This window comes from Hetaerina americana, unplaced genomic scaffold, assembly GCF_022747635.1.
Source record: "Hetaerina americana unplaced genomic scaffold, ioHetAmer1.1.p SCAF_25, whole genome shotgun sequence".
NCBI lineage: Eukaryota > Metazoa > Arthropoda > Insecta > Odonata > Calopterygidae > Hetaerina > Hetaerina americana.
Window position 1 is genome coordinate 7,291,432 of NW_027286819.1, and position 17,148 is coordinate 7,308,579.

At 44.1% G+C, this 17,148-nt stretch overlaps 1 protein-coding gene across 1 annotated transcript; it reads left to right on the plus strand.

Moving 5' to 3' along the window:
• The first annotated feature begins 5,101 nt into the window (after positions 1–5,101).
• Positions 5,102–5,632, plus strand: LOC139689581 (uncharacterized). Its single transcript, XM_071586743.1, has one exon. The coding sequence runs from the start codon at positions 5,102–5,104 to the stop codon at positions 5,630–5,632; it is 531 nt and encodes a 176-aa protein (XP_071442844.1).
• The last annotated feature ends 11,516 nt before the right edge of the window (positions 5,633–17,148 follow it).

Genomic DNA, 17,148 nt, shown 5'->3' on the forward strand with positions numbered 1-17,148 from the left:
TAATCTCGGTTGTTGCTGCCAGGAATCATTTGATATTGATAGGAAAACAGAATATGACAGTAAGCAAAGGGGAAGAGGGTGATGAGGTGGGTGGCCACAGTTAAGTTATGAGGAATGGCCACTGGGGGGAGGGAGCAATTGTGATTTCCGCTAAAAGACAAGGTTTAACCTTCAACAACTCTTGCTTTGGGCACCACGCAAGGCATAGGCATACAAGGAAAGTGCCAGGTGAACTGGGAATGGTTTCAGGTAGACTACTAGGTCTTGGAAAGAAATGATGCTTAGGTGTTGTGATTTCCAATGTAGTATTTTTATTTTCTCGACTGGGTTTCAACATTTAGTGTCATCTTCAGGGGAGAATTGCATTCCCTTTGGCAAAGATGTACTCTGTTGAAAGGAGGTGGTTTAGGGGAGGGGTAAGGGGTTGTTGGGTGGCTGTGAGGTGGGTACTGATTGGCTGGGTGGAAGAGCTGTGGAAATGATGTATGAAAATCAAATGTCCCCCTTTGATTTCCACAGGTCTGTTAGTTTGAGACAGGTGGTCCTAAACAATGCTTTTAATTGATGACAATGACCATAAATTATAAACATAATAAATAATCAGCCGCAAGGTCAGTTTGGTAGGTGGTGGTGGACTTCACGCAGTACTAAGCCCTATTTAGTGGAAAATTGAAACATCAGGGGAGGGGGGCCTGTGCCATTTATGGTTCACTGGGAAGATCTGGTACCTTAAAATTCACAAAGCTTGCTTGGGACTGAGGGTTCCTGAAGAGGCTTACCCAAGATTCAAACCTGGGCCTTCTGGTCAGTAGGCCAATGCCCTGGATCTCCTGGATTACCACGTTCATATATTTCATCCATATATGGCAGTGGAAATGTGTAATTTTTATTGACCGCATTCAGGGTTGGATTATCAAATCAAGGCCTCTACTTTGTAAGTTGTTGAAATGAATTATCTGCTCATATGTGAACAGGATCTCATGTGCTAAGGAATCACTTGCCCTCTTCTCCAACCTCTTGTTGGTAATCCTTAGCAACATGCTCTGTCTGCAATTGAGATTAAACTTAATTGTGGAGGACATAATTGCGGATGTGTCTATGCAAGAATCGCTGGTTTCCACCTTGGGATTTGCTCCAAACCACAAACAATGATTGAAATTGTTTGAAGAAGGTGTTGATGGAGATGAGTCATTGGTCTACAATAATGACTGAAGCACAATCATTCTGTTAGTCGGTTGACGAGACAAAGGAGAATGCAATGTGACAGTTGTTAATTACCATTCCAATTGTTTATAAAAGTAGAAGGGATGCTGGGATGAGTGTGCGAGGCCCTAAGGAGAGTACTTGAAAGGGGACAGCAATGGCCTCCTCATTGTCCTAGGGAAACTATTTATCTCAGGATATTGCCTGGCTGTATCCAGGCAGACCTCTAGTACGAATTTATATGGCGAGCGGGAATTTATGGACCAGAGAACAGATGACTGGATTGATCAAATGAAAGATGGAAGAAACCTTGTTGTATGCAATTTACTGTTGGAATGAGAGCACTGATTCAATTAAGGATGATTTCAAGGAGTATCAAATTGTTCTGACACAGCTTTGCACTCGTTAATTCAACACATTGATATTTACGTACCAGTGGCATTTGTTTACAATGATTTTTCCAATGTGTGATGCAAACTTTATCAGTTCTGTTTGTAATCATTGTAAAATATTAGCTGCCCTTAGACCTATGCCCTTGGGTCTTTGTTGCTGCATTTCAGTTCTCATTTCTTATTGAAAAAGATTTAAAGACATTTCATTTATAGATCCAAGGGTACCCCCGGGAATATTTGCTTATTTTGTATAACTGTAGTAATTTTGAATTTCACTGCATGGTATAACCATGGCATAATGCTTAAGATTCTTTGTGTGTTGTAAATTACTCCCACTTAACCATTTTGTAAATTCCTTATCTTTATTCTTTCCTCTTTGCTTTTAAAGCCATCATAAAGGCAGTTGTGTTGGAATACTTTTTTCAAAGAACTTGGAATAGATTATCTAACTTAACTTCCCCTATCATTATTATTGTTTGTAATATTTAGAATTGGTTCACCAATAGGTTTTGAAAATTCATGTTCAACCTGCATTGTATGCTATGAAAGTTGGCCGTTGAGCAAATTCCTCAAATAGGACATCATGGAGGCAGAGCAGAATTTGTAACTATCTCTGGTGAATAATTAACTATCCTTGCTTGATGTGATCAGGTGACCATCGATGAAGCATTTCAGTATCAGGTGTGAATGGCAAGCCAGAGATCTCACTAGGTGGTCATGAGCAAAAGATTTGTGGTGTGAGCCACTTAATGCTAGTTTAATTGAATCGCCCATCAAAAGAGCATATGATATAGATGAGGGTAGCATATGTCCACGCATATGTGGCAGATGGATGAAAAGGGAATTGAAATGAAGCGAGTCTGTTGGAGTGGATACATTCCATACATTCAGCAGACAAAACCGTATCAAGATATCGACTCAAATAATCCATTTTAGGTTGGAATTAGTACTTTTTCATTAGAATTGTGAGCCAGATTTTTTAGAAAGAATATGGCTTAGCGTAATTGTTGGCTACATCAGTCCATTTTGAATATTCAGCATTACTTGTTTTGTAATGCTTAACCCAATTTATTGGTATGTTCCACTCGGAAATCGGTTGGATTCCCATTTCATCAGTTATTTTTGATCGGAGGTGTTTCACCGTCGAGAGAGATGTTTCCCAAAGGCTATAATGGTCTGAGTTTTAGTTCTCATCAGCATGACTGGGCATGCATGAATTTCAGTTCCATCAGCTAATGTACCTTCCATCCTGCAAGGAGTTTCTGCATGAACTCTAATTACATTTGTTCAACAGCCAACGTCCGGTAAATTTGCCTTCAGGCCTGACACGTGGATTTGCTGCGTTTGAAACTCCTTAGTGCAGGCTACTTGCCCTTGTACTCAGCTAGATTGAGTGACCTCATTGAGACATTGCCAGAGGTATCATCCCCGAGCAAACGCACATTGGTGGCTTCAATTTCAAGTCTGTAATTAATTAGGTGCAATTGTTATGTTTTGGGTGCTGTGATTGTAAAATGGTTTGGTGCCCGTATGGGATTTTTCAGTTGTTTATCTCACGAAGAAATTCTACTTCAGCATGTGCCCATGAAGTCAAGTCCATCATAGGGCATTTGCCCTAAATTGACAATGAAAGTGTGATGAGGATAATATATTCCATTTATAATGAATGCTTTATTGCATTGCCATACTGCGGTTAGCACATAAAGTGAGAGTTATGCTATCCTCTGTCGTGGATATCAAATAACCCCTGGCCTGCGGGGATCGAGATGGTGCGGGGGCTCACGTACTGGCTTCCCACCCTGAGGGCGCGGGTTCAAATCCCGGCGGTGTTGAATATTTTTCAGAGGTATCTCGATCCCTACTTGAGGTGCTTTGTGGAGGGCACTTTGGGTGAGTACGCCGTCCGTCGGATGGGACGTTAAGCCGCGGACCCCTTGGCGCCTTTCGTAAAGAGTAGGCTAATGCCGACGCCGGGTTTCTCTCCACCCTTCATCCTTTCCTGTCCATCCCCTATGGCGCAAATGACCTCAGCTGCCGGTCGCCTCCCCTCAAAACTACTACTACCCCTGGCCTGCTTCCTGGGGTCTCTTTTCAGATTGTTGGAGCTTTGAAGAGTGAATGATGGAGATAATGCGATCCTCCCACTTCATTCCTAATTTGCATGAACCAATCTTTTTTCTTTGGTATGCTACGTCATATTTTGGTATTTTCACTGATTTCAGACTTTCAGGAAGTCCTCTGGCCCTAAGCAGGAATGATGTCGTTGTCCGACCAAAATAAAACATGACCACCCATCATGTTAGTCAAGTCAGTACTGTCATCACCTTCAGATTCATGGCAAATAAGGGCCACACACAGTTTTCTTGGTAATTATTACATCTTCTTCATGGTCACCTGGGATTTCATTATCATTCAAACTCATGTCACTTCTTTCACCACTTGAAACTCCGTACCAATAGAAAGCATCTTCAGATTCACAAAAACAATATGGAAAGCTCTCAATTATTAAGGAAATAGCACCTATTAGTTCCACTTAATCCACCAGGGTGTAAAAATATGTTAAATAAATTTTTTTTTTTTGAAATGGTGAAGAAAAATATATTTACTTTGACCCTAACCACTTGAAAAAAATATTTTTAAAACAATCTTTCTGTTTCTTTTGGTGCCACCAGGACTTGCAGTCAACATTCCTGACAGAGGGCCCCTCCCAAGCATCCTTGGGACGCTTGCAACCATCACAGCTATAGCTCACCTCAGCGCTTCTGCAGCAGTTGTCATTCGTCATGGCTGCCCATCCTGGCTAAATCCCATCCCGTGCTCGCGGGACAGGGAGTCCAGATTACTCCCTTTCGCAAGTCGGGTGATCCCGTGCAATGTCATCGCAACCAGCGCATCGGTTAAACTGAGAACCACTGTCATTTAAATCCAAACTGTGTTTGCTGCGGAGGTGCCCACTCAAGCTCCGCACGCGAAAAGTCCAAGGAGACCCCCGCTACGTGCTTCCTTTGCCTGCAGAATCACCCCGAGTATTACCGCGGATGCGAAATTCATCGCTAGGCGAAGAAAAAGTTTTGAACGCCGCGCGGCCTCGGGCCGAACGATTCCCGCCGGAAGCCCCCTCTCCCACTCTTTCGCCACAGCTGTGGACTCGTCCTCGGCTTTCCTGCCTTCCCCGCCAAGTCCCTTCCCCGACAGCGTGGTCACTTTCTCCCAAGCGACTCTGCTACCCCTCCTCTTCCGGCTTCCTCCACAGCTCTCCCTCCCCCTCTCTCAAGTGCGAACCCAGATGATCCGGAACAACTGCGTTGGTTTCGTACTATCATGGCGGGCATTCAAAATGCTCTCACTATTCAAGATAAAAAAAATGTATATTCTAGAACAGCTACTCAGTATGCACGCATAATTTGCACACGGGGAACTTAGGGAGCAATTATTAAATTGCCACTTACGCCTACAACGCAGCCATCCTCGCCAGATCATGCAGGAGACACCTGGCCTCCAAATACATGCAGCAAGCTGTCGACTCCCTGACAGGATGGTACTCCTGCTGGCCTTTTTCCATCAACGAACGGAAGACTCTGGCAATAGTGTTCTCCAAAGGCCCGGAGGAACCCAGAGAAATCCTCATTGGCACTGAAGAGATCCCTTGGCAGCGCTTGGTGATTTACCTAGGAATCACCCTCGACAAGCGCCTACACATGCTGCAGCACATCAGAAGAACATCGGGAATTGCAGGGAACCATCGTCATCCCCTTGCACCAATTCTCGGGAATCAACACCTCCCCCCCTGCAGACTTCATCTATTCTCTGCCTTCCTCCGCCCAATCATCGCGTACGTGGCTCCCGCGTGGTGCAGCTTGATGGGTGCAGCAGCGAGATGTATCCTGAATACTACCGATTGGAAGAGTCTGCGTACAACCTTGCGATTAGGATGGAAGCCAGGCAACGCAGCCCTTTGGGAAATCGCCAACATGCCGCCGCTCGACGATGTTCTTCGGGAGAGGACCATCCGATTTGAAAGAGGTGCTGCATCCTAATCCCACAGAAATCTGCGGCATCACCAATGTCGTGGTTTTCCCATGGGACAAGCACCCCCACCATCGGGCAGCAACAGGAGACAATGAAGACCAACCGCTGCGGAAGTGTCGGAGATGAGTCGGCCTTTTTGGAGCCATGTGCTCCAAAATGGTACAACAGCGACGGGGTCCCTCGGGAAACACTTCTGATCGCCGAGAACAGCCATAGGTACATACACACACGCACACTTTGGCGACTTGAGTCCTCAGCCGTAGCTCCGGTGGGGGGAGGCTAACTAGTCCCTCCTTCTCACCCTCCGGAGGCGCTCGAGCTGGGTCCCCTGTTGGTTGTCTTGTCCGGTTACCTTTGGAAGGGAGTTTACTCCCATTGCACTCCACTGGGACCCGGGCAGGTCTGCTTCTTAGGGCTAGGGCAGGAAGGCGCCTTGGCACGGACCTGCTGTGCCCGCTTTGCGGATCGGCAGGGGTGTCTTTGGCATCCCCCTGCTTTCACCTCCCCTCCATTAGGTCGGCTCAAGTCGCCTCACTCACTCACCACAACCAACGCAAACACACTGACACTCACTCCTCACACTGCTACATACTGCTACTTAATACTATTTTCCTTTTTCTTAAAATCCCCCCCACCCCCTTCAAGTAGGTCTCATTGGGTAGAAAGAATTGTTGGTCCCCCCTACCCCCCACTTTCAATCCAAATTTCTAGGCAGCTTTGTTCTAAGACCCACCGTTCAGGAGATAGAGGCCCTACCTGCTTTAAGACGTTGTCATTGGCACCATCTGTTCAGTTCAACTACGAACCACGTAGTATAACTGGTTTTTGTATTTTTCCAAGACGTTCTTCAAACGCAACCTACACCCTCCATCAGGGTGCCATACGGTAGTGGGGTCATTTGTTCCCCACTGCCCCCAATTTGTATCCAAATCTTGACTCAGAATTGAGCTATCTCCCATAGTTCCCGAGATACAGCCCTTTCCCGCATAAGACGTTGTCGGTGGCGACACAATTGTCAGCCACTGGTACTATCCCCTTATTTTACTACATTTTGTTTAATATTTTTCAAAGCCAACTTCGTTGGGATTTTATTGTCTCAAATTGTAGCGAGGGTTGTTGATCCCCCTTACGGTTTAAGAGATACTGGGACTTTCCTCAAAGACGTTGACGGGGGGCAACACCTACCAACTCTTTTACGCCCCGCACGTTAAAGTCTCCAGCGCTATTAACAGGTGGGCACGCCTGTTGAAATCTCCAAAGCTCTCAACAGGTGGTTACGCCTGTTGAAATCTTCAAAGCTCTCAACAGGTGGCTACGCCTGTTGAAATCTCCATAGCTCTCAACAGGTGGTTACGCCTGTTGAAGTCTCCTGCTGTAACCACTGCACCCTACTGCTATTTCTCAGCAAGATACCGCCCCTATAACCCCCTTAGGCAGGGGTATCCGAACCATGGATCCCCAAGCCTCCAACACTGACTCCCTCCCTGTTGAACCGCAAAACGACGCTTTGCTCCCACGGAAGATTCCTCTGAAAACAGTGCTGGGACAACCAATCTACAATTCCTTATGAACCTCATTCCAAAACTACTTCCTAGCACCAAGAAAGCTATAATAGAACTGGATGAACACCATCTTAACAACCCACGCATTCAATCCATGTTATCAACAATAAAAGGAGCTAAGATAACCACTCTGTCAGGGAATCCATCCTTTGACCTAAGACCTGACCGCTAACCTATCAACCCCTCCTCCTATCCCAGTTTGTCAGCCAACCTGTCAAGGAGCACTGGGTATAAATCTCCTCAATCCATCGAAGATCCTAACCAGCCGCCTACACACCAGACTCAAATTCCTAGTCAAGCGCTCTGCCCCTGCCGATGAGCCCTACCAAACGGTTTCAACCAAAAGGAAAGCCAGGAACCAATCTTCCCTGCAAACCTCTCAAATCCCCACCTGTAACCATTTTACCTGCCTCTCCCCCTCCCCCATGGATGACCAAAATGTGGAAATTCCAAATGAAGATGCAGACAAAGAACCTCAGCCCTCTCTACCTCCCAAAGCCCGTATCCCTCCAATTTTTTTCTGTGACATCAACAACTGGCAAATTAAATACCATGAAATCTGGCAAGTCTGCACAATTCCTCCTGTTGCAGATCTCATTCGTAATGACATCCGAGTCCAATGCCAAACCATCTCAGACTTCAGAGCAGTCACCAAAAAGGTAACCTGCAAGAACTACGCATACTACACGTACCAGCTCAAATCTGATAAAAAGCCTCATTTTGTCCTTCGTGGAATACCCACAAACACCCCAAAAGAAGCCATTGAAGAAGCTCTGGTGGACATTGGTTTTCCTGCAGAGAACATCTCTCAACTGCGTTCCACCCATCCAAACCAATTTCAGAGAGCAGAAAGGAACGAACGCTGTTCTGTTCACGCTGATCACGAATGCTGTTCTTTCCCAGATTCCGGTCTCATTCGCCACGATGCTGCTCTGCATTCTGATTGCATGCCTCTCGCTAGGGTACTTCCCCTCATGGTGGAAAGAGGCACGCGTGATTTGTATCCCCAAAGCAGGGAAGTCACCAGGACCGGCGAACTACCGACCAATTTCCCTTCTTGACGGCCTAGGGAAGCTCTTGGAATGAATTCTCCTAGGGCAGATTGTCTCCATCACGGAAGAACTCAACATCATCCTGGACCAACAATTCGGCTTCCGCAGCGAACATTCCACCACGCATTAGATCGCACGCTTGCTGAATTTCATCGACGAAGGATTCAACCGCCGCCACTCCACCGTCGGCGCTTTCTTCGATATCATCAAGGCGTTTTCGATCGCGTCTGGCACAAGGGCCTGCTGTGGAAACTGAATTGCTTCGGTTTCCCCACTTGGTGGAATCGAATCATGGAATCCTGGCTCTCTGACAGGACTTTCCGTGTAAGCTGGGACCGAGCTACCTCAGCTAAGCAAAGCATCCGAGACGGCGTTCCGCAAGGAAGTCTGCTCTCTCCTCTCCTCTTCACCATCTATACGGTGGACATACCCGGGGACTTCGGCAGCAACGTCATCATCGCCACCTACGCTGACGACTCAGCTATTCTAGTGAGGTCGTCGCGTCAACATCAAGTGGCTCGATACCTTCAGAGGGCGGTGGACTCCCTAACTGAGTGGTTCTCCCGTTGGCATTTTGGCGTCAACGAAAAGAAGACTCAGGCCATCGTCTTTTCCAAGGGACCGAAGGAGCCCGGCAAGATCCTTGTTGGTGCTACGGAAATCCCTTGGAAAAAATCGATTTTGTACCTAGGCGTTGTCCTAGATAAACGCCTCACGATGCGCGCCCACATCAGGAGATCTGCTGGCATCACATCCATGAGGAGAAACCTTTGGCGCCCATTCTAGGCAATCCTTGTCATGTGCTGGAGAAATGCCTTCGACTGTTCTCGGCGGTACTCAGACTTCCTCGACAGAGCTGCATCCTCTACCCACGAGGAAATACTTGGGATAACATCAATGAAGACCCTTCCATGGGATAAGCATCCTCGCCCGGGCGCAGGGGCCAGCCGCGCAGACAATCAACCTCCCGCTAAGCAGCGAAAATTGAACGCCCATTGCGGGGCCATATGCTCCGAAATGGTACGATAGCGGCGGGGTGCCTCCAGCACTTCGCGCTACTCGCCGAAGGACGGCTGTGTGCTTATCCGGCCATTGTTTTTTCTGATCTGCGTATTCCACCACATAATAAAGGACGTATACATGATAGATCAACCAGAGAACATACTGTGCTTTTGAAGAGAACAGACGTGTCTTTCGAGCGCTCCTTCCTTTGATTTTTGTGCGTGTTTTTAAGTACGAGCCCTTTGTGGGTCACCGTGCCGCCCTGCTGGTCCTTTGATCCGGCCGACGTCGCCAAGCAATGATCCCGCCTGCCTGGGTTGGTCGCTTGCCTCCCCGAGGCTGCCCTGGCGCTCGCCCCGCCCGACCACTCGAGCATTCCCTCTTTCCTCTTCCGCCCCCTTCCCCCTTCTCCTTCCCTTTCCATCGTCGAGAGCAACATCTCCAATGTGTCAGGTGAACAGACTGAGAATAAAAAGTTCTACTCCGCTGCATCACGAAACTGGACCGCTTCGTCACCCGCGCGGTGCGCATGACGTCTCAATAAACATTGGTTTGCGTGGCAATCGCCGTACGACTTCGTCACCAGTGGCGTTAACAAAAGTTTCAACAACCGCTATAACGTGTGAAACAAATTTGTCTTTCGCCATGAACGTTACCCCGTTGACAACAGAGAGCTTGTGCAACGCACTCGCGGCCCTTTCGGTGAGCAAAAGGGACGCAATCCTCGACAATTTCCGTCCTTCGACCGCCTCTGCTCCTTCTGCTTCGCCCAAGGACTTGCCTTCCACCGTTATCAACACGTCATCCTCGCCTTCAGCAGGAGTCAACACAACTTCCATCCCTGCTGCTCGTCAATCGGCTTCCACACCAGGCCCGGCCGAGCCCATGGAGATCAGCTCCGCTCAGGATGCGGTGAGTGATTCCCTCCTTGCCGGTCATTCAAATCTTGATTCTAATGCGCGAACTGTGCCTGACCGTTTTCTACTCAAAATCTCACTATCTCAAATTGTTGATTTGTGTAACTGCGATTTGTTTCTTAAGACATTGACGGTAGTGACATCTACCAACCATAACTTCGCCCGATGAAGTCTCCAATACTTAAACAGGTGGTTGTGGCAGTTGAAATCACACCTATATCATGCGTCGAAATCTCTCATGTCCTTAACAGGTGGGGTCACCCATTGAAATCTCCAAGTAATTTTTCATTAAACTGTGCTTCTCCTAGCACTGTTAGTGTCTAGTTTCACAGCCAAATTGGGTCGGCTTAAAGCCGCTCTTAGTGGAGTCCTCTTCTCTCCTCACTCTGCAAGAGTGAGGGCATATTTGTGCTTAGTCTAGCGTTCCAAGCCACCATTCCTTGGCCATCGGCCAAAGGGACGCCCTTGCGTCCCATAACTCCCACCAAAATGCTGAGTAACGCACCCAAAGTGATGGACAGCCCAGCGTCCCCGGACCTAGAACCTCCAGTAAACCATCCTGTTAGTCCTCGCAACTATGAAACATTGGAAACTATCTGTAAACCCGCAACATCCAGTCATCTTCTTGTGTAAAGTCCTGTTGATCATGATGCTACTTTCACTATCTTTTCATGGTTAATCCTCTCAGAAGTACTGATGTCCTTCACCGAATCACGCATTATAGCTATAAGTGTAGTTGACCCAGCCTGAATTTTGGTGTTTTTGAGGAGGTATGCTCAGCTGGTTATTGCCATAGGGTTAAAGGAGTAGGTATTTCAACACACGAGCAACATTATTAGCACAATGAAGAAACATTTATTTGTGCTAATTTTTGTGGTGTTTAGTTAATGTGGACTAAAATTCATTCCACTTTGACAAAGAATGAGGGCATAGCGAGATAGGTAGTGAAGGTGTTGGAAGTTAATGTTTCCTTGCTGAAGGTTGCAGGTTCCATGTAGGCTTTGCCACAAGATTGACTTATACGTAGGCTGTATATTTCTTATTTTGTTTTGTTGTGCAATGTCGAAATCTGAGATCCCTTTGAGAAACCATGGTTGGATGAAAATCTTTTGGCTGGACGACGTTTAAATAGAGATAAATGTCCATGCTCCTGCAAAAAGTGAAGTTGCAGTTAATCTTCTTCACGTGATAATGAGTTATTAGTGCATTTGGTGCACCAAGTGGGAGTTAAAGTAGCAGACCCTGATCACTTATGGTGAACAGGCAATGGGCCTGAGCTCCTTGGAGTTTCCATTTTGGTATTTATGAGCAAATATTTGTCAGAGGATAAGTTTGTTGCCCCATCATTTTTTGAGTCCATGTGGATTCATGAATAAAATTAAGATTTAACACCAAAGATTTAGTTCTTGCATCAAATCAATAGACCAGCAAGAAATAGCACGCAGTGCCCTTTCTCCAGAATCGTGTGGTGCATCTAACAGTCGTGTTATACCTTAGTGCCTGCAGTAACCATAATTCAAAAACAGATGGACATTGAAACAAAACAACTAAGCTTTTCCTCATAGAATTTTTTTTAAATTTACCGCTCTTTTTTGTTTTGGTATGACGAAATAGGTAGTAAATGAAAACACAATTCTATGCTGAATTGCCGAGTTTGTTATTTTTAATTTCAATATGAAGATTTTCCACCAAGTGGCGCCAGAAGGCAACAAGATGGATTATTGAGTTGTAACAATCAAAGTTCTTCAAAGAAACTGCATGAAATGCTGCTAGGGTAACATATTTAATGAGTCGTCCACTACTTTGCCTTACAATGCAACTATTTGAAAGGGTGAAAATGATTTGCGATGCACAGGATACGAACTTGGATCTTAAGAGGTCCAGCCGAGTGCCTGAGTCAGATGAGCAACGAAGGTGTCCTCACTCAAATGGTACAAGACGTAAAGGAACAATATGTTTTGACTAAATACCGTGCATGCAGAGTCACAGGTATTTATTGGCCCGGGCAAGAGGGGTGGCTTTTTTAATTTAAAATTTTGGCATTGTAATGTTCATTAGTGGTTGACTCAATCAAATTTATGGTCGCAGCATCTCTTGCAGTGTCTTGGAAAGTGCCAAAGGTAAACACCAAAGTGTTAAAAAGTTGGCTTTAACCTCGTTGCCCTGTGGCAGAATGCACGCATTCACAAATGCCTGTGACTTCGTATCAGACCACATGTCACATAGCCATCTCTATGCACACCATTTTAACATCTTGTTCCTTTGAGACTCCTGAAATTTCTGAAGGTGATCATTCTTGCCCTCTTGGTTAACTATGTCATTTACACTGATTTACTTTTAAAACATCAGCAGTTGCCTCTGGAGAAGTCTCATCAAAAGTGATGATATGTTCCCCATTCCACGACCTCTTTTGTAATCTGCACTTGAAAATATTAGAATGAATTAAGCCTAGTGCTGTCCCTTCTCATCTTTAGGTGTTCATTAGATTCCAGTCGCCTTTCTTCTTCAGTGTGTAGGGGAGAAGTTGCCATGGTTACTCTTTGGCAATGGTTGAGCAATATTGATTGTATTTTCCCTTCTTAGCATATCCAATGCTCATTTTGCCTGGTCTTGATGCTTCCTCCAGTCTTGCCTCTGTACTTAGCTTCGTGTCCAATGTAACGAGGGTCCATTTAACAATGATTTAGGAGATTGCATCTTGCAATGGAAGACTAACAAGAATATCAGTATTTAATCTCTTTATTCAAAGCAGATCTTGAACCTGGTGCACAAGGTGCGCTTTCCCTTGATTTGCATTTATATTTTTTGCTGCTGTGCATGCTTGCTTGGAATTGGAACTTGCAATGATGGTGGTTGCACTGGCAGTTCCTTGACGGATTCAGAGGATGGGTCCGGTGATGTTTTTCTTGTTGACTGTCGGAATCAGCCAATCACTATTGAGCAGAATATTCTTTGCATGATCAGTTTACACCGCAATTCTGCTCTCTTGAGAATATATATTGAATAATACTGTATCTGCTTATATCTGCCCATTTTTGAATGCATTATTTCAATAAAAAAATCAAGGTTTGATGTTTTTTCAAGAAAGGTTTTTATACTAAGATTATCAGGGTTGCTGTACTTTAAAGGCAGTAATTTTTTGTTGAAAATGTTTTCATTGTTTTTCATGATAGTCTATGCACTTTTGCATGTGCTCGAACCATTTTGAATAACAATTTTCGCACACCAATTTAAGGACTTCGGGAACAATAGTTTTTGAAGGCATCACCTATCACCCATTAAGGATGTCACTGTATCACCCATTAAGGATGACCCATCAATTTGACATTTTGACCAGTCAAATAGGTGGTTGTTTCAGCCAATCTGTGAGAGCTTGCATAGTCACGATGAAGAATTTTCCTTTGTGCTTCATCTTTTTCCTTATTTTACCCAACACATCTATCATACAAATGCTCATGTACCATTGGAATTCTCAGTTCCACTTTGCTCTAATGGTACAGTTGCCTCCTGTCCAGTTATCCAGAAGAAACAGGCAATCATTTGTTTTGATGTCCTTCAAGCACAAATCACTTTGGTCGGATTCAGCTCGTCTCCAAAGACACATACTGTCAATTGCTGTATTGTTTAACCCTCTTAGTGTGGCGGGCTGATATATTGGCTTTTATATCCCTGGCGAAAAGTGCGGCAGGCTGATAAATCGGCTCTTGCATAGGCTATTGTTTAAATCGTTGTAACTTATGTTTTTTTCTTTAATAATTTATGGTTTTTGTGCTATCGATAGGTTGAATTCCATAGAATTACATAACTAATTTTTTAATTTTTTATTAACAATTTTAAATGCTTTTCAAAAAGTATAATTCTTACCATAATTTTATGTTCAGTTATATTATTTGAAGGTCAGTTAAACTTGTGCAGAGTCAATTGATTTTCATTTATAAATACAAGGATACCCTTGGGAATAATAGAATATTTTGTAGAGCTGTAGTATTTGTGTAGTTCACTGTATGGTATAACCACGGCATAATGCTTGGGATTCTCTGTGTTTCATATATTGCTCCTTCTAAACCACTTTGTAGATTTCTTATCTTCACTCTTTATGCCTCTCTCTTTGCTTTTAAAGCCATCACACTGGCGGTAGTGGTAAAATACTTCATTCAAAGAAATTTTATTAGAGTATGTGTCTTAACTTCCCCTCTATCCATCATTGTTTGTAATATTTACAAATGGTTCACCAGAGGGTTTGAAAAATTCATGTTCATCCTGCATGGTATGCTGTGAATGTTGGCCGTTGAGCAAAATACTCTATTAGGATACCTTCTAGGGAAAGAAGAAATTTGTAACCATCTCTTATGGTGGCCATGAACAAAAGATGCAGTGTGTGAGCCATGCTGTAGATGCTCGACTACCATGACAATATTATGACAAGTTAAAATTGTAATTCCTGGAATCAGTTCATTCATGTGCTTTTCACTTGATTTTCAAGGCAGGGCATGTGAGACATGACGTTAGGCTTGCAAATGTGGAAAAGTCTAGGAATACTGAAATCAGAATTTGGAGTATTTGTTTTGATTTAGACAGAAACAAAGAAATTCTGAATAGAATCTTAAAATATAAATTCTTTAAATATATTTATTTTAAATAGGTTGGAATCTTTTTTGTGTCATTGTGGTTGTTATTTAATAAGGCTTGAATAGCAAGCAGCGATAGTGCTTTTGCTGGCTATGCATGCCAATGGGTGTCCTTCAGATGACCTTGGAAGCTCTAGCTGATGTGAGTGCCCTACATAATGGCGGTGCTTGTTGAGTGGAAATGGAATATAACGTTTTCAGAGCAGAAATTACCTCTGGTGAATAATGTTGATTTTGTGGAGTTGAACTTTGAGATCATATTGAGAAGATGGAATTACTTGTTCTGTATTTCTTAACTCAATAAATTTGTATGTTCCACTCAGAAATCTATTGGGTTGCTGCTTCTTCAGAACTTTTCGATTGGAGGAATTTCATCATCGAGATGTCTCCCAAAGGCTGTAATGGTAATTCTGAATTTCAGTTATCATCAGCATGACTGGACCTGTATGGATATATGTTCCATCAGCAAATGCAGCTTAATGCTGCGTGCATTATTGCATGTACGCTCTTCATCCTTCCATCCTGCAAGGAGTTTCTGCATGAACTATGGTTAAATTCTTTAAACAGCCGACATCCAGGTAAACTTGTCTTCAGGTCTGACATGTGGATTTGCTGCATTTAGAACTCTTCAGTGCAGACCACTTGTCCTTGTACCCAGCTAGAGTGAGTGACCTAAACCAGACATACCTAGAGGTACCATCCCCAAGCAAACGCACATTGGTGGCTTCAATTTCAAGTCTGTAATAAATAAGATGCAATTGTTATGTTTTGGGTGCTATGATAGTAAAATGGTTTCGTGCCCCTTTTTTATGTTCATTTGCCTATCTGCATAAGAAATTTTATTGCTGCATGTGACCATGAAGACAAGTCCATCATAGGGTGTTTCCCCAAAATTGACTGTCAAAGTATCATGAGGATAATATATTCTGTTCCATCAATAATTACAGGTTCATTGCAATGCTGTACTGTGGTTAGCACATGAAATGAGATAGTTATGCCATCCTCTGGCATTAATATCAAATAACCTCTGACCTGGTTCCTGGGATCTCTTTTCAGATTGTTGGATAGGTGAGGAGTGAATGGTGGAGATCATGGGAGTCTCCCACTTATTTGTCTTTCCAAATTTGCACAAGAACATCTTTTATCTTTGGTATGCTTCCTTGTCTTTTGGTGTCTTTTGCTGATTTCAGACTTTCAGGCAGACCTCTATGTACTCTGGTCCTAAGCAGCAATGATGCCTTTGTCTGACCAAAATAGAACATCGCACGGGTCATGTTAGTCAAATTGGTACTGCCATCAACTTCAGATTCACTGCAAATCCTGGCCGCGTACAGTTTTCTTGGTAATTGTTACATTGTCTTCACGGTTACCTTGGATTTCGTTATTGTTGGAACTCGTGTCAGTTCTTTCATGACTTGAAACATCATACCAATTATTGGCAAAAAGTATATGTTTGATGTATTTTTTCTGTTCTCTGCGGGCTTATTTATATACGTTATAACAATAATCATTGCGTGTTTAAAAAATAACATCTTTCAAAAGTACCTTTAGTTTCACCAAAACAATATGGAAAAAATGCCAAGTATTAAGGAAATAGCACCTAATAGTTACATTGAATCCACCAGGGTGTGAAAACCTGAACCCTGCATGAGCATGTATTAATATGAGAGCAGACCAATGAGTGTGAATAAGCACCTGCCAGATGGTAGGTTTTTATCTGTTAAATAAATTTTATTTTTTAAAATTGTTTTGTACAATTGTGAAGAAAAATATATTAATCTAACCTTAACCACTGAAAAAATATTGATAGAAATAATCTCTGGTTTTTTTTTGGGTTCCACCAGGTCTCGCAGTTGACGCCGCTGATGGAAGGCCCCTCCAAGGCATCCTCTGGATGATTGCAACCATCGTGGCTATAGCTCATCTCAGCACCGCTGTAGCAGTTGCCATTCCTCATAGCTGCCCACCATGGCTAATTCCCAACCAGGGCAATGCAACTTGGTCCCTGTTCCCTGGAATGAGGGTGGTGTCATGGATATGAAGACACCCAGCCTCCTCACATTTCTCTCCCATCAGAAATGTGAGGTCCCTCCAGAGAGAGAGAGAGAAGGAAGCCTGGATACCACATTCCAGGAGTCCAGGTTTGCCGGAAGGACAGATCGACGCAGAGAGAAGCAGCTGTTTTGGTTGTCGATCATCTTGAGTGCTCAGAGATTCCCACTGCCAGCCTTTTAGTCAACAGAAGCCACTGCCATTGACCTGAAGTGCAGCAAGGCTCCTCTTTGCCTCGCATCCTTTTAAATCTCAGAAACTTAGTCAGCAGGCTACATGAGGGATGAGTGGCGTGATAGACACTGCAGTGT